Consider the following 22795-nt stretch of genomic DNA (forward strand, 5'->3'; position numbering starts at 1 on the left):
TTCTTGGTTGCTTCATTTTTATATGGAAAGAATTTGAACATTTTTTTGTATGGTTATTTGCACTTAATGCAATAAACTGACGATTTAGGATTTCTTTCTTTCTTTCTTTCTTTTTTTTAAAGGACACGACCTAGTGTGTTTTAGAGAAAGAAGCAACTCTCTTGATAGTTTATTTTGATTATTATAAGCTCTATTTAATTTGTAAGGAGTCATAAATCACATTTTTGGTCCAATTTTATAACTATAATACAAAATAGACATTGTTAATTCTCTGTCTTCTATGTATATGTATCTCTGACCTAGGTCCTGATGTAGGTGGGGTCATGTAAAAGAAATAAAAGAAATATTCTCTTTAATCTTTCCACAAAGACCCAGGAGTACCAACACCAGACACTGTTCTAGGTGCGAGAGATAGAACAGTGAACAAATAAGACAAAATCCTCAATCTCAGTGTACTTATATTCTAATGATTATTGAGATTCATATGTTATCATTGAGCATAAAGACATTAAAATTCTTTTTTCCCTCCCTGTATCTGCAATCTCCCCCCACATTTCTCTATTATTTTCAGATTGTTCTCATTGACATTATTGATATTTGTGTTTGCCTAAGCTAGTGCCTTACTAGATACATTTTTATATACAATTTTATGGAAACACAAAAGATAAATCTCAACAGGATTTTGTCCAAGGTAATCAAAGCTCTACTTAAAACTTTCTTTATTCTGCTTCTTCCAGGTCATAGGGAAGAAAACTTAAAATTTATTTTTAAGTAAAGCTGTTAATTCCCCTTATGCGGTCATTAGAAACATTTTATCAGAGAAACTTAATTCTAAAAGACTAGAACAATGCTGTAATTTTCTAAATCAGGAAGCAGATGGGATTTATTTTACACATAGATTGAAGAAGGCAGTAGGTCAAGGAAAGACTACGTTTTGTCTTTGCCCAGTATAATTTATACCCGGTTAGATGGGGAAGGGCAACATAAAGAGTTCTAAGGAAGTACACTGTAATTAGAGGTAACTGTTATCACAGGAGAAAAGGAAGGTGAGCCTATCCATTCTGAATTTTATGGATTTGCTATATTGAATGAGCATATAATTAGAAGCAGCAGCTAACTGCTTCAATTTCATGGTAACTTGAAGATGGGAGCGAGGGTTGGAAGGAAATTGAAGCATCTAGACACTTGTATTTGTGGAAAAAAGGAGAAAAAAGAGCCAAAAACAAATAAAATAAAGGAATTGTTTTAAAGGAAATGATTTTATGATGTCTAGGTCAGTGAATCAGGAAAATTATACTAAAGCAAGCAATCAAATTTAATTCAACTTGCTTTCGAAGTGATTAGAGGTATCCCAAACAGAATTCTGATTCTCCAAGTTCTTACCTGCTTCATTTGTGCGGATCATTCGAGATGGGGTGCTTGGGTCTCCAGTCCCAATTGGATTGGTGGCCACCACTCTAAATTCATATTCCACCCAGGGGTTCAGGTCCACTGCCATGGCTGACTCCATGTCCCCTGTTATGATTTCTGGAACTATGGAGAGGTAGGAGATTTCACGTCATTAGGAGGACTAGAAAATGATTACAAATGGCAATCAAGGATAACACAGGCACTGACAGAACCAGCAGCCTGATGCATCCTTCCTTGTAATACATGGCCATGGTATCACCTCTGGTCTCACTACTAATATGAAAATCAGTCTTTAAGGAAGTAGGTATTTGCACATTCAAAGTTTGTTTTAGTTAGAATTCTTTCATCTCATCATTGTACATAAATTGCCATAACATAACTTGCTGTTATCTACACTAAAAATCATTTTGTCAACACCTCTGCCCCAGGTAAGAGACACAGGGAAAGAGGAGAATCTCCCTTACGATGTGCAAAGATACTCTGGATTTATATCAGTCCTGGATTTCTTTAAGCATGGTGGGGCAGCCAGGCCTCTTGATTTGGTGACAGTGCAGTTTTACTATGGCAAGGTGTGATTAAATGCATCTCAGGTTTTTCATAAAAATCTCTTTTGAAAAGTATCAAGGGAATGTTACCAAATAACCAGCTCTGTGAAAGGTGAATGATCAGAGCATAAGCATGAGGGCTGCCTGACGAATCTCACAGCACTGCAGAGCTGATTTTTTGAAGCAATGGAATGAAGACCTGGAAAAATTCTGTCCCCTCTTCCGCACTAGCAACTGAGCAATACTCTTGGATTCTATGAGGCAGGAGAAAAAAAGCCACTGTTGAGTGCATGGCTTCGTGAAATGCTGAGCTATGCCTGCCAAATATAAAGGTGGAAAGAAGAGATCCCCAGACACTCAGTTCTCCCTAGCCCCAACCTGTACTGATTACCAATACTTGCTTTGGGTCCCCCAGACTTTACCTCACTATTTCACTTACTTCTGTTTCTTTCAGTCACCTCAAGCAACTCGAGACATGCAGGTCGTTCTTCATCCCCTTTATTCTAATCCCCGTTGAATTCTGCACATTTTCTTTTCTGTCCCAGTTCTACTCTCTCCCTACTCCTTGAAAGCCTTCTACTGTGATCTTTGGCATTCATAATCCATCATTAGCAAAATCCCCTATTTACCCATTCTCCTTTCTGAATATTTTTCTAATTTTTTAATCTAATGAAAACCTAAATCTCTTCTGAGTAAACTTTACCCCTCTCAAGGGGTGCCCTCTTAAGATATTGTAGAGAAGAGTAACCCGTCCACCTCAGTTGTCTTTTTTTCTCCCTGCAAAATTGTCTCTCATAGATTTTATTTTCTATTAGGACATAAGCATGTAGGTATTTTTCCCACCAAAAACAAAATAAAACAAACTCTCAAAATTTCCTCTCCTTCTAGCCTTCACCCAGTTTTGTGTTCTTTTACAGCAAAATTTCTTGAGAGTTGTTATACTATTACTTGCTGTCTCCGATTGTTTTCCTTCTATTCTCTCTTGAATCTATTCCAGTCAGGCTTTTACTTCCAGCATTCTACCATAACTGCTCCTGTCCAAGATCCCCGGTGGGCCCTATCACTAAAACCTTATGGTCTGGCCTCTGTTTCTCATCTTACTTGAGCTATCATCATCCTTTGACACAGGTGATTGTTCTCTTCTTTTTGAAATACTTTTCAAAATCTAACTTCTGTTTCTTTTCTACCTGACTATGCCTTATCCGTCTCCATTGCTGGTTTCTTTCCATCTTCCAGATGTACTCCTGTTCTACTAATTTCCATTTCTTACTCAATGGTGATCTTATCCTGTCTCATGGTGTAAATACCCTCCATATTCTGATGACTCCAATATTTTCAGCCATGAACCTCTTCCCTAGACTCCAGACTCATATGTCCAATGGCTTATTATATTTTTCTATTTGGATAGGGTTCTCAACCTTAAATTTCCCAACCTCCCTAATGTCCTTCTGGAGTATTCCTTATTAAGTGAATGACAATTTCATTCTTACAGGTATAGCCATAAATCTTGGGGTCATCCCAGATTCCTTTCTTTCTCCCTTGTCGTACACCAACCTATAAGCAAATTATGACATCCACTTCCCTTTGCAGCAAAACTTCTTAAAAGAGTTATCTATATTAACTTCTCTCCCATTCTCTTTTGAATCCATTCTTGTCAGTCTTTATTCCCTACCATTTCACTAAAACTGCTATTGTCAAGGTCACCAACGACCTCCATATTGCTAAAATCAATGATCAATTCTCAGTCTTCCTCTTACTTGACATTTCAGCAGCATTTCACACAGTTGATTATTCTCTTTTCCTCGATAGATTTTATTCTTTTGTCTTCCATGATGTCACATTGTCTTGGTTTTCCTTTTAACTAAATGATTGCTTCCTCTCTGCATCTTTTAGCTGGTTCCTCTTCTTCACAATATTTTTCTGTTGGATTCCCTAGGGCTCGATTTTCGTTCTCTTCTTTGCTTTATACTTATATCCTTGGTGATGACATGCAGTCTTACAGTTTTAAATGTAATTTATATGTCAATAATTTCCTAATTTACCTCTTTTTCCTAAACCTCTGTCTTAAACTCCAGACTTATGTATCCAATTGCCTACTTATCCCCATTTGTATGTCTAACCTACGTGTGAAACTGTCTCCTAAATTGAACTCCTCTTCCATTCTCACCCAAAATCTGTTCCAGCTTCTCCATGTCAGTTGAAAGGAACTCTATCCTTGAGTTGATCAGGTCAAAAATCTTGGAGTCATCCTTGAATTATTTTTCTCTTACTCTCCTCACATCCAGTTTTCAGGAAATTGTATGGGCTCTATCTTCCAAATATTTCCAAATTCTGACTATTTTTACCCCCTCGACTTCCGTCATCCTGAAGCACCACCGTCTCTCAATTATAATAGCTTCCTAACTAGTTTAAGTGACTCTCCCAATATTCTATTTTCAACATAGCTTGAAAGAACATATTAAAAGATAAGACTTAGAATATCTGTCCTTCAATGTCTCTTCATTTCTCTCAGGATGAAAGCCCAAGTCCTCTATAACTTGGTCCTGTCATTCCAAATTCATCTTCTACCATTTTCCCCAAAGCACACTCTGCCCTGGCCTCGCTGGTCTTCCAGTGCTCCTGCATATAATGCTTCTAATGCCTTTGCACTGGCTGCTCCTTCTACCTGGGCTGCTTCCCCCTAGCTATTGGCATAGCTAAATCCACACCTTCAAAAGTTCACTCAAATGTACCTTCTGAATGAAGCTTATCCTGATGACTTTATTTAAGATTGCAACATGTCTGCTACAGACAGAATTATGCCCCCCACCCCCCAATTCATATGTTGAAGTCCTAATTTGCTGTGTGATTGTATTTGAAGATGGGGCCTCTAAGGAAGTAATTAAGGTTAAATGAGGCCTTAAGCGTGAGGCTCTGATCTGATAGGATTAGTGTCCTTATAAGAAGGGACACCAGAGAGCTCGCTTCCTCTCTGCTGTTATGAGGCCACAGTAAAGAACGCTGCTACCTGCAAGTCAGGAAGAGAGTTCTCGCCAGGCACAGAATTGAATTGGCTGGCAACTAGATCTTGGAATTCTCAGCCTCCAGAACTGTGAGAAAATAAGTTTCTGTTTTTTAAGCCAAGGAATTTATGGTATTCTGTTATGGCAGCCCGAGCAGTCTAATATACCGCCTCTGCCACAGTACTTATGATCCTCCTTACAATGTAATATGTCTTTACTCTTTTATTCAGTAACTTCTAACATACTATATCATTTACCTGTCTATTATGTTCTCTCTTTATTGTTTGTCCTCACTCATGAGAAGACAGTCTTCACAAGGGTAGTACTTTTTGTTTTGCTTTGTTCACGCATAGATCCTAAGTGCCTAGAACACTACCTGGAAGGTGCTTGATAAATTTTTAATGAATGAATGAAAAGGGAGTTTGAATTGCCAGGTGTGATCAAAACTGGCATAATTTTTGTCTTAATCTTGACATAATTATTTCAGGTTTTATGTTAAAAAACAAAATTAATATAAAATATTAAAATATCCTTCCTCCCAAGGCTACATATATTTATATCCTTTTATCCATAATTATTTTTTTATTTATTTTATTTTATTTTTTTGAGGAAGGTTAGCCCTGAGCTAACTACTGCCAGTCCTCCTCTTTTTCTGAGGAAGCCTGGCTCTGAGCTAACATCCGTGCCCATCTTTCTCTACTTTATATGTGGGGCACCTACCACCGCCTGGTGTGCCAAGTGGTACCACGTCTGCACCCAGGATCCGAACCGGCGAACCCCATGCTGCTGAGGAGCAGAACATGCGAGTTTAACCGCTGCGCCACGGGGCCAGCCCCATAATTATTGTTTTTAAAGACTCCTTCCTCTACCCTACATCCTCTCCACCATCCTTAATTTGAATCCTTCTTTAAAAAGGGGGATGGGGGAAGGTAGATTTAGAAATTCTAAATTCACTGCTACTTGTAAGGGCTAAAAATAATTGTAAAAATCATGAGTCGAAAGTAGTAATATTTTTTGATAAAATAACATGCAATGTGAAACAAATTAGAAATAAACTTTTTCATAAAATTAAGATTTAGATTTCAAATGTAATGTTGTGAGATTAAAGATAATGGAGAATGTATACCAAGTATTTTGTTTTTCCTTTGTTTTTTTGCTGGGAAAGATTCACCCTGAGCTAACATCTGTTGCCAATCTTCCTCTCTTTTTTCTTTTTTCCTCCCCAAAGTCCCAGTACATGGTTGCATATTCTAGTTGTAGGCCCTTCTTGTTGTTTTATGTGAGCTGCCCTCATGCGCGGCTACTGACAGATGAGAGGTGTGGTTCTGCACCTGGGAACCAAACCCGGGCCACCAAGTGGAGCAAGCCAAACTTTAACCACCAGGCCATCAGGACTGGCTCCCAAAATAGGTATGTTTAAAGCCTTGCAGGTATCTTTTCATAAAGATGTTCTTTCTGGAACTATGGGGACAAGTTGGTTTCAAAGAAAATGTTCTGCTTGCTTCAGAGACAGCACACAGTAACTAAAGACAGTGGAGGACCTCATATTGATTCAGGGAGAGAAACTTGTTAAAATGCCTTTCCTAGTAAAAGAATTGCATCCGAGAATTTAATTAAATAATTAAATGTAAAACTAAATCAACTTTGCTAGTTGACAAATTTAATCAGCCAATCAATCATTGCAAAACATATCCACAGATAAGAGACATGCCCACTGATAGAAGAATAAAGATACATATTTGAATTAAGTAAGCAATGACCAATCAATTCTATGATTATAGGTGATTTGGTGTTCCTAAGCAGATACAGTAAAAAACTGGGTCAGCTAATACTGCTCAATAATATGAAGAAGAAAGTCAGGTTTCCAAATCAAAAGCAATTTGTTTGAATCAAAAAAAAAATCTGCAAGTGAAATTATCTATTTCTTATGGTTGTTTTCATACTTTCTTCAAAATGAATAAATTAGTACCATTCACAGTCACCTGATTTGAGCCTGATTTTTGGTTGGCAGTATTGACAAGCTAATTCCAGATGTGCTCAGCTAGAAGGTCCATGTGGAACTGATTACTTCATTTGTCAAAATGAGGAACTCACTGCTTTTTGTATTCATGTTGGTGTATAAAGGAATCTTAAGTGCTTTTTAACTAGCTTATGAGTTGAATTAACTTCCTCAGAGAGTTCAAACTCCCGACTCATCTATTTTTTTCTAATAGATATTTCTGCATCAGAGCTAATCTTTACTGAAATTGATTTAGATGAGGGAGCAACTATGAAAACAAAAGGCCCACTGCCCCACTGGAGCTGGTGGAGCTCCAGAGGGGCTTCTTTCCCTATCACAGACATGAAGGAAGTTGTGGTCAGATTGAGCTAGAGGCTAAACCCAGGATGCATTTAGAACAGCTACTCAAGAGCATGCAAAAGTTGAGGACCTCTCCTGGGCAGGCTTGCCTGGAGGAGGGCATGGGCATGCCTCTACCAGTAGCTGCAAGAGACCCTGAATTTTGGAGAAATGAGTGAGCTTGCTAGGTGAGGAGACATCTTGCTAGAGCCCAATTACCATCAAGGGCAAATAATATTGATCATTTATAGACATATATTTCTGAAAAATAGATATTTCTTTATATAGCACAAGCATAGATTTTTTTAATAACTACTTGCTGAACTGAGTTTAAAAAGAGCTCTGAACTTAAAAATGTTTCCAGCATTCAAATTATATTAGAACAAAAAAAATGCAACTTTGTAATAGGGACTTCTAAAACAAATAAACCTAAAAAATAAAATTTAGTTCAAATGCCTAAGCCCTCCACACACAAAACACACACACACACACACATACACACTCACAATCTCTCACTTTTCCTTAGCTTATGCCAAAATTTTCAGAGTTTTTATATGTATACATATGTACACATGTACACATCTATTTTTCTCTTTCTTTCATCTGTCTATCTATCTATCTATCTATCCATCATTAAACAACAAAAAATAGAAACAGGTGAATCAAGAAATCAAGGAATAAGAGTAGCTAGGAAACTGTGGGTGTAGTAGGAGGAAGATTAGATGCTCTTTTTTTTTTTAAAAGATTGGCACTTGAGCTAACAACTGTTGCCAATCTTTTCTTTTTTTCTGCTTTTTCTCCCCAAATCCCCCCAGTATATAGTTGTATAGTTTTTCAGTTGTGGTTCCCTCTGGTTGTGGCATGTGGGACGCCGCCTCAACATGGCCTGATGAGTGGTGCCACGTCTGTGCCAGAATCTGAACCGGTGACACCCTGGGCCACCACAGTGGAGTGCATGAACTTAAACACTCGTCCACGGGGCCAGCTCCCTAGATGTCCTTTATTGCCATGATGTGCTAAGGTAAGAAGGACAGGAACACGGGCAGGAGCAAGAAAATATATGTATGTATTGCAATGTGCCTACAAGGAAAACGTCCCAAGAAGTAAGTTTTATGGGCAGTGTGGCAAGGGTGGGCAGGGAGCAAAGCTGCAGGCAGGAGGATGGGTTTGGTGACTGCACAACTCCAGATCTGAAGGTGAATTCATTTCCTGACTACACAGCAAAAGGTCTGGACTGTCACACTAAGGGTGACATGGGAGCACCGGGGCGAAGATTATCAGAATTCTTGTGTAAGGCTGTTCACGTGGCTTGAATTTGTGTCCTTTCCAGAATTATCTACCGAACTTAGAAATTCCCCCAATGACTTGGGTCTGCAGAGGTATCACAGGGTTAAAATGGAGCCAGGAATGAGACCAACACCCAAAATTATATATATTACAAATAAATATGTATACATGTATGGTATACTATCATCGTAATCAAACTGAATTTTATAAATTAATCTAGGAACCTAATATCAAGAAAAGCTTGAATTATAGTTACATACAGAATATATTTCCTCTCCCTTACATTGTAAATTTTTACACAAAAATAAGTTTCTGCTCAAATTTATTTTATTTTAGCAACAAAATGATCCACTCCACTCCCGTAACATACTGGTTAATTGAGTTTTATGGTTATTGCACTCAGATATTTTACTGATTTCATATTTCACTTCTACACAGGTAAATTTATTTTATATTTAGATAGAAAATAAAACAAAAATCACAAATCCCTACTCAGTATGGAAAACTGCCTCTGAAGATTACGTTTTTGCTCACTTTTCAAATACCAGCTTGTTAAACAAGTATCCAATAACTATCAAGTGAGTGTAATTTGACATTTCCCTGCAGACAGCTGCATTTGGAGAGGAGGGGAAGTTTAACATGAAAAGAAATAACATGAAAAAAGAAAATAACATGAAAAGAAAACCATCAGGGAAGAGAATGATTTTTAAAACGATGCAACTATAATGCAAACATCGTGGAAGTAGGTATTAAAATGCAACATTGCTTTAAATAATATAATTTTATGTTAGATTTTCTTTTTATAAATAAGACAGATGTGTGACTCTTAAGGAACTGGAGTAATGGAACAGTTCTGTGTCTGATTGTCTTGGTGGTTACTTGAATCTATACAACAAAATCTCATAGAATTCTATAAAGAAAAATTGCATATAAAAACTGATGAAATCTGAATATGGTCTGTAGTTTAGTTAATAGCATTGTACCAATGTCAGTTTTCTGATTTGATAATTGTACCATTGTTATGTAAAGTGTAATTACTGGGGGAAGCTGAGGGATGGGTCCACAGGAAATCTTTGTCCTATTTTTGCAACTTCTATGTGAATCTAAAGTTATTTCAATAAAAACACAAATATAACTGATGTGGTCCCTCCTTGGGAATTGAGAAGAGATGAAAGCAAGGTAGCTTTATAAAAAGAAGCAAACAATGGTTAACATTGTAGTAAATAACAAAGTTTCAGAATCCCAAAATGATCCTACTGAGATTGCTAGCAAGTATAGCTCATGACATAGGAAGCTCTCTGTTTGCATCTGATGTTGCCTTAGAGCCTTTTACCTGTTTTCACTGTTTGCCAGCCCAGGGAGAAAGGGCTGCGAGCCTGCAGGTTGTAGGAGGAGATTGGGCTGTGATTGTCAGCAGCTGGACTCCAGGAGAGTGTAGCTGTGCTTTCGGTGATCTCCTCAATGATCACTATCCCTGGCGGACCTGGGGGACCTTTAGGCAAAAGGGAATGGATAAAGTTAAGTACAAGCCATGATGAGGAGCCACAAGAAACTCTATTTCCAATAAGGATCCAATCAAACTATGTAATCATCTAATGAAATACATATTTAGTAACAAAAATTGACAGTAAAAAGAGAGGAGATGCAAGTTGGTTTCCATGATTTCTGGGAGTCACAATTATAGATTTGATTTTTTTCTAACACTTTGTGCTTGGAGGCAACTACCAGTTAGCATTATATTTTATAGGAGAAGAAAAAATAATTAGAAACAAACAGAAGAATATTAATGTCGATATCAACTATGGCTGTTGAAATCAATTATAGCTTATGGAGGCAGCAACAGAGAGTGATAGGCAAAGCTATTAGGAACAAAAATGATCCTATCGTTACCAGAAAGCTGTAGATGTATGGGCCTAATTTTTATGTTTGGGAAGCCTACAACATACAAATTCTGTGATGTGACTATCGACTAGCTTGAACTCTAACAGGGGAGACATGAAAGGCTCTGAAACAATCAGTTCAGACTAAAGAAGGGTAAATACTAGAAGTGAGGCACGGAAAAAAATTGTGGGGAGTTAAAAAGAAGGTGTGATGAGATTGTCATTAGTATTCCTATTTTTGATAGGGGTAGGAAGGTGGTGAATCAGAGAAGACTATTTCTCTTTTGATCATGAAAAATTGGTACAGAATAGTGATGATCAATCTATGTGCATGTAGACTCTAGCTTCAAGAAACAACTATGATCTGATATGAAGAGAAATATACCTTTGTAGTATTATTTCTAAAACAGTGATTTCTCATAACATTCAAAAATATGTAGAGTGTTTACATTTTAGTGGCTAAGCAATGTCAGTTTTCTTATTAACATTCATCTATTCCCTAATATGGACAATTCAAGCTGCAAGGATGTCATTATTTTCAGTGAAAAAAAAAATCCCACCCTTATTAGTTTAAGTTATTTCCTGAATTAGTCATTATGTAGCAAGTTACTTTCTGAACGCAGTGATTATGACGTCTGAGCAGTAAGGGCTGACCTAGACTATAAGAAGCTAAGAAATGGTGGAGTGTTGAAGAGATGGAGGCAGCTGATAAAGACCTCTGGGTAGAGAATTTCAACAAGGAAGGGACAGAGAGATTAAGATAGAATTAAAAATCCTCTCTAGGCAAATGACATTTTTATGAAATGAGAAATGAGCATTTTTATCAAGACTGAGAAGACCCAGCAGCAGAAAGCAGAGAGCAAAGATTTAGAAGACATGGACTATTCCATCAGGATGGTAACAAATGATTGGGATTGTGGGCAAAGGTGTAGAAGATAACCATGAGAAGAAGTGGCAGTTTTTTCTCTGAGAGAAATGAAGGAAGAAACAACGATTAAAGAAACAAAGCTTTTGAGATGGCAAGAGGGGATGTTGAGAAAGCTCATTTGGGAAGATTCTACTTTTTCACTAGAGAAGAAAAAAAATCTACAAAAGTGAAGATGATTGGCTGAGAACGGGACTGAGAGCTAGAGGAGAATGGGATAAGTACGTGATAAAAGAGGAAGGACATGAAGAAGAGTGAAATATAAATATTTTAGAATAGTACTGGGCTTCGAGTTTGGGTTGGTGGCATCATTTTGAAGTAGAACTGCCCAACTAAGCAAGGTTAGGCTAGAAATCCAGGAGCGGGGCCAGAGAAAGTAGTTAATTGGGTCCATTCAAGTTTAGGAGTTTGTAAATTTGGTATGGCTTATTATTAAAGGTGCCAATGGTAGGAATGACCATAGTGTCAAGGTGGACCAGGGAGTTGGGTGAAGCTGGAAAGGTGCTGACAGGCTAGAATTAAAGAAAGGAGTCAAGGAAACCAGGTTGTTACGAAGGGAAGAATAAGAACTTGTGAGGAGAAAATTGCAGAATTTGTGATTTACTCATAGGATACTTTTGAGTGATAATTTGCGTTCATCTGGAGTGAAGTGGAGAATATGATTATTAAGATTGACAAGGTCAAGCACTTACGGAAGAATATGTTTGATGTCTCACCAATGTGAATGTTCAAAGCATTAAAACAGCGGCTAAGGATGAGGTGAAGAAAATAAATGAGATTCAGGTGGTGAAGAAGGTGTCTGACAAGTTGTTAGACTTTGGTGACAGGGATATGGAGGAGAAACTATAATGATGACAATATACAGTGATAAGAATATTAGGCATAATAATAATACTAATAGCTACCATATCCTCACTGTTCTGTATTAAGGACTGTATTAAGTATTTTGCAAACATTAACCTGTTCATTTGTTTCTGGTCACTGTGTGGTGGGCATTATTATCCCTATTTCATAGAGGACGTAATGGAATCTCAAAGAGATTGTTTAGTCAATAAATAACAAACAAATTAGTTAATAAGCTTATTATATGGTAGGTGTTATGTTAGGCAGTGGGCATCAGATGATCCATTCTAATAAGGAGAAGTTATTTGCTCAAGTCACTCTGCTGGTGAACAGCATGTCTGAGATTTCAATTCAGAGACAATTGTAAACCCTGATTTGTCCAAGGAATCAAGGCATACAGAGATCCTTCCTCCTTTCACTTTTAATAAAGGGAGTAGTTTCAGTTGAAGGAAGGAAAGAAAGAGAGCAAGTGTGTGTTAGGGAAAGGCACATTTAAATTACATGGTAGACATGGAGATGGCATTTGAAGAAAGGGTTTAGAAATTGTGGTAGCCTGTGTATAAGACAGCTGCCATCGCTTCCTTTCCTCCCTGGACATGCCAGCCATTCTCTCATTGAAAGATGGAGCCTGTTCTTTCACCTCCTTGAATCTGGGCTGTCCTGTGACTATTTGACCCAAAAGACAATGGTAGAAGTGACAGGGCATGACGTTTGAGGAGAGGTCATAGAAGCGTTGCAGCTTCATCTCAGGTTTCCTGGAATACTTGTGGGAAAATCCAGCTGCCTAGTTGTAAATCTGATTAAACTGAGGCTGCCATTCTGTGAAGAGGTCCAAGCTAGCCATTTGAAGAGGCTCATGCAGAGAGGGAGATCTAAGTTGCCCCCAGCTAGTCCAGGCATCCCAGCCCAGGCACTAGACATGTGAGTGATGAAGCCTTTGAATAACTCCAGTCTCAGTCACCATGGGACTCATGTGCATGAGAAATCCCAAGTAAGAACCTGGCTGTGCCTGTCAGCTGCCAAAACTGTGAGAGCACAGAATAGATTGATATGTTAAGCCACTAAGTTTTGGGACAGCAATGAATAATCAGAACAGACTTCAAAATAGTTGGATTTCAAAGTTTGTTCGTAGATAAAGAATTTGTCAGGAGGATCTTCAAGATGCTATGAAAAAAGACTTGACATTTAGTTAATGTATTCAAAAAGGAATAATTACAAACATATTTGTTTTTTGAGCTCTTTTATATTATTTCATTTATTCTGTTCCACTTCATCCATTCTATTTATTCACCTCTTCAAAAAGCATTTATTAATAAACACTTATGTGTGACACATGATAGGAGATATTATGGCAAATAACTATTGTTAATTTAAATAAAATAATTTGCCTTTCTGAGTACTCAAGTTCTTCGAAAATATTTAAATTAGTTCTCTTAAAGAAAGGTACATTTCTTTCAATAATAGGTAATAATTACTCTAAATAATTTTTTAAAACTTCAGCTGGAACGAAAAATGGAACTTACAATGTAATTAATAAATCTCCAAGTATTTTTCTCTATGTGTGGCTACTTTCCCAAATATAGTCCTTAGCAAAATAACCAGTGACAGCAAACAAGGTTTATCTACCCAGGATACCGATTGTGGCAGTGCAACTACTTATCATTACAAACCATTGTAAATAGCTGTCTAATAATCAAGTAATGTTTAAATCATAAAATCTTATGCTAAAATATTAGGCAGTCATTAAACTGTCTAATATTTAAGGCTATTTAATGATATGGGAAATGTTCACAATATAAGTGAAAAAAGTGGAATGCAAAATTACATGTCTGTATAAGTGTCTAAATAGTAATTTGGCAAATACGTAAAGGAAAAGACTGGAAAGAAATGCACTAAAGTATATATTGTGGTTATTGCTTGGAGATGAGGATGTAGGTGATTTCAGTTTTATTCTTTGTACTTGTTTGGATTTTCCAATTCTGTACAATAAGCATGTATACTTCTAAAATTATTTTTAAAAGTCATTATTTTAAAGAAAGCCTCCATATTGTCATATACATGTACTCTTCTGAGTACAACCTATTTAACTAAATGTTTGCTGGATGCCAGTAAGTGTAGAGCACTGTGCTGAGTGGTGGGAGATGGTGGGGATGGTTTATAGGGGGACAAGATGGGGTTTCAGCCCCAGATGTGTTAAAGTCCAGTGGCAGAGAGAGATCTTTTACAAAAAAACAAATGCCAGGCAGTGACAATGTTATGTTCAAGTGCTTTGGAAGTACATTTTACATCTCATTATAGCACTTGTTACATTGACTATAATTATTTTTCTATAATTTCTACTTGTCTGAATATTCAACATGGTACTTGGCATATATTAGGCCCTCAAAATATTGGTAGAAGAGACGAAAGGAAGAAGGGAGAGAAAAAGAAGGAAGAAGAAAGGGAAAGAAAGACAGAAGAAGTTATGTTTTGAGTTTGGAATATTGTGTAACAATTAACAAGTAAAAGAATGTTTTAAAATAAAGTAATTATCATATAAGACAAAGATCCAATATGATGGCCTCTGTTTTTGTTAAATCAAAATATATTTGAGCCAATAGTTTTTCTCAGTCAAATTTAGTGTGGGGTGGTAATAAAAATGACAGAATAGCTCCATGAATGAAGAAAATAAACACTTCTGTATGATTTAGTAAAAAGGCTGATTGTTATTAGAAACTTAGAGTATTAAAGCCTATGGACAGACACCTTTTCTAAATCCTTGTAAATCTGAAAGATTTTTATCAATATATCATTGCAAAATTATTCCAAAAAATTAGCGATGTGGTTTACCTTTTAAGACAGATTAAATATAATTTTCAACCATAATAAAAGTGAAAATGAGATTTATGGTTATTATATTAGTATTGGTTTATTGATCCTCTATTTATAGAGAAAATATATTTTTAAATATTCTATACTGAATGCTGGCTAGAATTAGCTTCTTGTATATATTTAGGAGTGAATTACATTAATATTATAGTAATACAATCAATATCTTTATTTTTAATGCCTATTAATGATGGTCATATTTTCGCCATCTTTTCACTTTTTATATCAGCTTTTCTCTTCAGATGCTTTTACGGCAATTTACATAAGATATCTTTGAAAATAGATTAATAAGAGATAAACATCTCAGAGATGACAAATGTGTGACAGTAGCTAGTATGTGAATGTTATACAGATGACACTCCATTTAGCAGAAATCTCATTAATTTTGTACTTAGCTGTAATGATTCAGTGTCAGAAGAGCAGGAATCTGGAAAGTCCCCCTTCCCCCTGCCCTCCTAGGACAGTGCTATAATATAGGATCATCAAAATAAATACTTTATTTGAAAATAGAAAATTTCAAAAATGGACACAGTCTCTTTATTTCTTCATGGTGAATACTGCTGAGCAAATGACAGAGCACAAAGGCCCCTAGCAGGAGCCATGTTCTCATGAATTCAATCTATCTTCCATCAAGGGCTCCCCAGGATTGCTACTAGATTGCTCTCAGATTGACTCCTTCCCTTGACCCAATGTTCAGTGAGAAAGTTTCCTTGAGAAGACATTGACTTTTAAAGCTAAAAAGCAAATAAATTGTATATATTTCCTTGTAACCTCTAAAGCTATTATTGACATCAAACAAGGACCTAACACTTCATATAATAGTTAAGCAGTGTTATAGTTTTGAAATTTTTAAGTTAACTGCACTCATCTAGTTCAACCCTATTATTTTTCAGATGAGGAGGGATACTTGAGACAGGAAAATTCCTCCTCAAAAAAGATGAGTCCTCCTGCTGTAGGGGGAATAGGAGTTGAAGCAGGGCTTGGCCCCTAGTCTTGACAACAAGTGGAGGGGTATTTCCTGTTCAAAGCAAATTCTGACAAATTAATGTGGTAACAAACAGGAAGTCGTGTACCCACTTTTTGTGAAATTATTGCCCATCCTCTTTTTCGACAACAACTAGTGGCACCAGGCTTTACATTTCTTGTAATGTGACTCTCCAGCCCTTTTTTATTTTATTATTATTAAGGAATAATTCTTAAAAACATCCTCCTAATGCTAAGATTGACTCCTCATGCAGAGCAGCTTTTCTGGCTCTTTCTCACCTAGATAGCATCACATTCTCTGCCTGATTCTAATACCTATTGATTCAACAAATATCCCTATTGTTTTACGTTATTCTTTACATTTTACATCTATTGTTTGTTTTTATTTTTATTTGACTTTTGGGACTTTACTGCTACTTTTCTCACCTAGAAGTTTTAAGTGAAAAATTAAACCGTCGGGATTCAACCATTAAACAGGTCTTTGCTTTAAATTGCTTAAAATGAAAATGAAAAATTTGATACCAAATATGCCATGGTATCTTGAGTCAGTTCTATTGGTAAGCCCATAAATATTGTTTGATGGACAGACACGTCTTACTTCTAAACATGTAGGAATATGCTGCAAAAAAAGGAAAGCAGGCATGGCAATCATTCATGGAAGCAAAGTCCTGAGCATGCCTTTCTAACACCAAGTGGAGAGGAGATTCAGCTACTGTCTGGAGGACTAGATTAATGCAGAGAAATAAACTCAATAACTCAGGCCACAAAGAGTATTTTTTATTTTTATAATGCAGTTTAATTATATGCAATGAACCATGCAATACCAAGGATTATTTTGCATAGACCCAATTTAAAAGACCATATATAAATAAATACAAAACATTTCATTAAAAAGTAATAATCAATAATGTGAGTAGATTGCATGAATTCATCACATTTTAAAACCTATTAATAACTGGTTGCTGAGGTTTCCATTTTTAGAATAGAATTATGAAGAATTATGGTACACCCTTACTTAGGAAGTATGGTGTTATTGGGAGTATATTTATTTGTATACAAGAAAATGTCTCCTGACATACCCTTTAACACACTGGGCTGGCGAAGTCCAACTTCGTATAGCCTTGCATCTTCCTTCTTTACCTTCTCCTCAGATACTTCCTCACCATCATGTTCCTCAGGAAGTCTAGAGGGTGTTCTTAGATTTCTGTCCTATTTATTAACCTAGTTTAAGTGACCTTTTCCTACTGTTTTCAATCCCATGGAAATAACCAACTCTTTTCTACTAGAAGCAGTTAAAGATGAAAATGAGAGATAAATAGTTCTAATTATTTTTTTCAAAAACAATTTTTTTCAATTAATTTGGTAAAGCTTATCATTTATTATATCTATCCATGTATCATATCATCATCATTATATTTATTATTATCATTATCTATCTATCCATCTATCATCATCATCTATGTAACCTGGTCTCTCAGAATGAAATTTTTTTCCCTCCCCACTTTGCCTACTTAAGACCTGTTTAGGCTTCCAATTTCAAATCTCTGCTCAGATTTCAATTCCTTGAAGGAGATTTCTCTGACTGCCCTGTCTAGGTAAAATCACTCGATTACATACATTCATAGTACCATGCACCTCTCATTCATAGTTGAAATCACAGTTAAAGCTTTCTACTTATTTGTGTGACTTTTTAAATTTTTTTTGAGGAAGATTAGCCCTGAGCTAACATCTGCTGCCAATCCTCCTCTTTTTGCTGAGGAAGACCGGCTCTGACCTAACGTCCGTGGCCATCTTCCTCTACCTAATATATGGGAAGCCTGCCACAGCATGGCCTGACAACTGGTGTCTAGGTCTGCACCTGGGATCCGAACGGTGAACCCTGGGCTGCCAAAGCGGAATGTGCGAACTTAACCACTGTGCCACTGGGCAGGCCCTGTGACTTTTTTATTAATGGTGGCTTTATTCTTTGGCTTTTAGGTACAGGGAGGCTGGAATTGTGCTTGTAATTTGCTCACTATTGTATTCCCAGTGCCGGTACAGTTCTTGACACGTACCATATTATCAGTATAGATTTGTAATAAATGATTGAATAAACAATTTTTATTAACTTAACAGGCTAGCATAGCTATTGGATTATTTTTGTACACATTTTCACTTTTGACCAATAAAAATATGAGAAAGAGTAATACATCTTTACAAAATCATAGCACCATTCTGAAAAAAGACTCGTACTATATATTAAAAAATAAAATTCTAATTGTGTTACATTCTCATCTTTCTTAAATGCTGTTAATTAGATATCTGATAATGGTGAGTTTCTAAGTAACAACAACAAAAAACAGGCTATTAGTGTCTCTCAGACTTTGCTGAGCAACAAAATCTCTGCCATGATTGTAAAAAAAAAAAAAACAAAAGTAGATTCCAGGGCTGTACTCAATAGCTACTGAATTTCAATTTCTGTGACTAGAGCCTTAGAGTCATATTTTGCACAAGATGCCTAGGAAATTTTTAGGTACCCTATATTTCAAGAAAAACTGGTCTAAAGAAAAGAGATTTGGATAAAGAGTCAGAAGAATTTTATTTGACTTCTGACTCTTTTGTGTAAGAATTTTGTGCAAGTTTCTGAACCTTGTTAAGTCTCAGTTTCCTTACATTTTATAAAAGGGATGACAATGTCAATCTTATGTCATTATTGTGAAGATTACATGGGCTAATGTAGGTAAAAACTACTTTGTAAATAGCTATACTAGCACTGGTCAGCTCTGTTAGTAGCTTGGTAACTGTGACAACATCATATGCTCTCACAAGGTTTCACTTTTTACCAATAAAAATAAGAACCTGTAAACCACATTTTGTTTTATCAAAATAAATAAGGATAGATGTGAAAATGATTTGAAAAAGAAAAAAATTGTACTATTATTGGTAGATTCAATAAATAATCTCTAACTTCTGGGAAGCTTATAATGTAAAATGGAAAAATATATATAATGTTGAAATGTCATGATTTAATATCCACCCGTAAGGTAGAAGGCATTATGCTAAATGATATATAATTTCTCTCTAATATTTACATCAAATCTGATACTGACATCTTCTTTCCACAAATGAGAAGGTTGAGTGTCAGAAAATTCAGGTGACTCACCCAGGGTCACACAACATTCCAATAGTGGATTTGGAGGTTCAGTTCTGATTCTTAATTGCATGTATATCTGAGTTTTAACTCCATGCCATTCATTACTATACAACGCTACTTCATGTTATTCAGCATAGATAGAAAATGTAGATTTAAGAAGATTAAAAACTATTATGAGCTGGGACAAATAATTTTTTTATTGATGAAAATGGATTTAGAGGTAAAAAATGTATTCTAGAGATGAAGTGAACTTTGGAGTTGACTCCCTAGGATTTGCTCCTCCTGTCCCAAGGTGGTGTAGGTAATTAACCCCTCATTATATGAGTGACCATGATTAGTCTATGAGTATCTTGGCAACCTCACTTGCCCTGCAAGTGATTGGTTCAGGAAGCTAGGTCTAAGCCAATCAGATCATGCAATCTTATCATAGGTGCTGGTTCAGGAGTAAGCACATGGTCTAAACAGGCAAATCAGATGAAGGGATGGACATTTGTAGAGATATGCTAGTTCTTTCTCCTGCCGAATGAGAGCATGAAAGCATTTAGGCTCTACTATTCTTGGTAGTCAGCCTATGACTACAATCAGCTTTAGGATAAGGGTAACATTGTACATGACAGAGTGAAGAGATGGAACCAATTTGGGTCCTTGAAGAAAACTTGAGACACTGGATTGATCAATTAAAAAATCTTCTTTAGCTTCCTGTCATGAAAGCCAGTAAATTTCCTTATTGTTTAATCCAATTTGAGTTAGGCTTTAGATTACTTGCAACTGGGAGCATTGTAAGATACAAAGAATAACTGAGAACTCCCTTGGTTTATGAAGGATTAAAACTAGAATAATTCCTTATCTGTGCCAAGACTGATTATATTAGCATAAATAACCTGAAAAGAGGATCTCCAACAATATCTAATTACCCCTTGGAAGTGAAAAATTACAAGTCAATCGGGAAAACTGACAGAACAGCTGGCAGACTAGAAGCATCAGCCAGATAGGTAAACACATAATGCAATAAAATTATTAAAATGATTTAAAAATTTACCTATAGAACAATGGAATGATCACATTTAGATAGAGACTTGGGACTTATTAAAGATGTACTATTATAATCAATGTATTCCTATGACAATAAAGTTTAACAAAGTTTTGAAAAGCAGAGAAAAATTTTAGAGCAAAATTGAAAAATCCCATTTTACAAAGTCACTATTAAATATTCTATGTGTTTTTCACTGCTGCATTTATTAAGAAAAAAAAAGGTTGAAAGGCTTGGAGACACTACACTGTGAGGACAAAAACAAAAAGCTAAACTTGGTGTCTTTGAAAGGTGAAGGCTAGCTAGACACCATGATATCCAGGTTTGCATGTAGTCTCTGCCATTTTCCAGCCAGGTGACTCAGGAATTCACTTTGTATCTCCAGGACACAGAACGTTCTTTAGATACTGAGGCTGAAAGGATGGATTTTTCAGTGAAGATTCCAAGAAAACAATTCCTCTGGACTAGCACTTAAAGATGGAACAGGTGACCTTTTTTTGTGGCCAAAAAAAGTTAAGTAAACAAATATGCCAAAAGACTGGAAAATTTAAGGCATTTTTGAAGAGAGGGAAAGCAGATGGTTTATGTTTGATCAAAAGTAGCAGGAGTTTATAAAGGTGGGGAAAAGGAGGTTGAAGGAAGACCTGAAGGTTGGGACAATGAGTTTCAACTTTGTTCTGTAGGTAGTGCAGAGGCAGTAAATGTTTTTAAACGGAAGGTTAACCAACATATTAGATGTTATAAAGGAAGAGTCAAGATTGGGAATGATACATTATTCCAGCATTTCATGCTTGGATAAATTGTAAGAAAAATGATAGAATAAAGGGAAAACCTGGAGGAGGATCTCAGAAGTTTTCTTTTCAATTTAATGCAATTAATCTCACTTGAAATAAATTCTGATGATAATGTGGAAGTGCAAAGGTGGGAAGATGCTGGTTTGGAGCCTGAAAAGAGTTGAAAAAGGTAAAGAATAGTCATTGTGAAGAATGGGATGGGGAATCAGTAACAGCTCAACAGTAGTGATGTTGCTGACCAACATCGAGAGCTTATATGAAATGAAAAACAGGATTTTAAAAGGGCTGAGTCGACACTGTTCTATTAGATTCTTTATGCCCTGTGTTTGCTTATTACCAGAAACAGAGATGATCGAGTTTAAAAGTTGGCATGCTAGGTATCAAGAAAGTCATGAATTTCAGGTAGAAATTGAATTAATATAGCTGGTGACCATATAAGTTAGGCAGAGTCCATGTGAAACTCAGGGAAAGTCAAAGGATTCACGTCCCAAGTTATAGATATACATGGCAGAGCTTCCAGGATACAAGGTAAGGTCCCTACAGCTGCAAATAGGGCAAGATAATAAGGTGCTGGGCCCTCAGCTGGCTGATGCATCACCTGATAGTTCAAAAACTCTTCTCTTGGACATAAAATCTTAGTGGATACATAAGCTTTTATTTAGCACTCCTATTTAATTTCTTTCTTATGTACTCCATGTAGCCAGAATCAGGCATACAAATCATTCTTTGCTATTTCCATTTAGTTTTTTTAAAAAAATTGTTTTTAAGGAAGATTGGCCCTAAGCTAACATCTGTTGCCAATCTTCCTCTTTTTGCTTAAGAAAGATTGTCATTGAGCTGACGTCTGTGCCCGTCTTCCTCTGTTTTACATGGGATGCTGCCATGGCGTGGCTCGACCAGTGTTGCGAGGTCTGCACCCAGATCCGAACACGCAAATCCTTGGTCACTGAAGTGGAGAGCACAAAATTGACCACTATGCCATAGGGCTGGCCCCTCCAATTAGTTTTTAATATTTAGGTCAACATGTAAGAATGACTGTGTGTGTGTATGCTGCAAAGAATAGGGTGGAGTGGAAGGTAGGATAAAGTCATGAGAAAATACTGAGGGACTTAAGAGAAATGGGAGTGCCAAGCTTCAAAGAACTGTTTTATGATTGCAGCCATAGGAAATCCTTTCCCGCTACACCATTCTCAAATAGTTTTTCCTCCTCTTTCACTGTTTCTTTGCCTTATTGACATGTTATATGACATGGCAATATATTTAATATTAAATGCCTGTGATTATTGTTTATTCAATTACTACTCCATATGCTGTCCATTCTTTCCTATTTATCTGATTTTTAAAAATGTAATTATTGTCTATGGGGAAAAGGATTAAATATTGATTCATTCATACATTTAATAATTTGCCCAACAACACTGAGGAAATATCTACTGTGTGCCAGACTCTGGGAATAAGGCAGTAAACAAGGAAGGTACCTGCCCTTGTGAGTTTTACTTTCTGGGGAAGAGAAGACAGTCAATGAACAAATGAATGACATAATTTAGGATAGTAATAAATGCAATGATGAAAATAAAGTGGAGTGAAAGCCAGAGTAGAGGAGAGGCAGGACACATTAGATAAGGAGCTGAGAAATAAATGATAAGAAAGAGCCAGTCAGCCACATCAATATTATGGGCAAGAGTTTTCCAGGAAGAGAACATCAATGAAAAAATTCCTAAGTGTCAATGCATATTTGTGGAACTGAAAGGATTCT

The 22795-nt window shown here is 36.4% G+C and overlaps 1 protein-coding gene across 3 annotated transcripts in view; it reads right to left on the minus strand.

The window, feature by feature from the left end:
• CNTN5 (contactin 5) overlaps positions 1-22795 on the minus strand; it is a 1141798-nt gene that overhangs the window by 60639 nt on the left and 1058364 nt on the right. For all 3 annotated transcript variants that reach the window (XM_070490393.1, XM_070490391.1, XM_070490392.1), the window contains 2 exons: positions 9916-10074; positions 1384-1533 (listed from right to left, as the gene is read on the minus strand). In XM_070490393.1, coding sequence (XP_070346494.1) covers positions 1384-1533; positions 9916-10074 — 309 coding nt within the window. The remainder of the gene's footprint in view (positions 1-1383; positions 1534-9915; positions 10075-22795) is intronic.

The sequence above is a fragment of the Equus asinus genome, chromosome 20 (assembly GCF_041296235.1).
Source record: "Equus asinus isolate D_3611 breed Donkey chromosome 20, EquAss-T2T_v2, whole genome shotgun sequence".
Classification (NCBI taxonomy): Eukaryota; Metazoa; Chordata; class Mammalia; order Perissodactyla; family Equidae; genus Equus; species Equus asinus.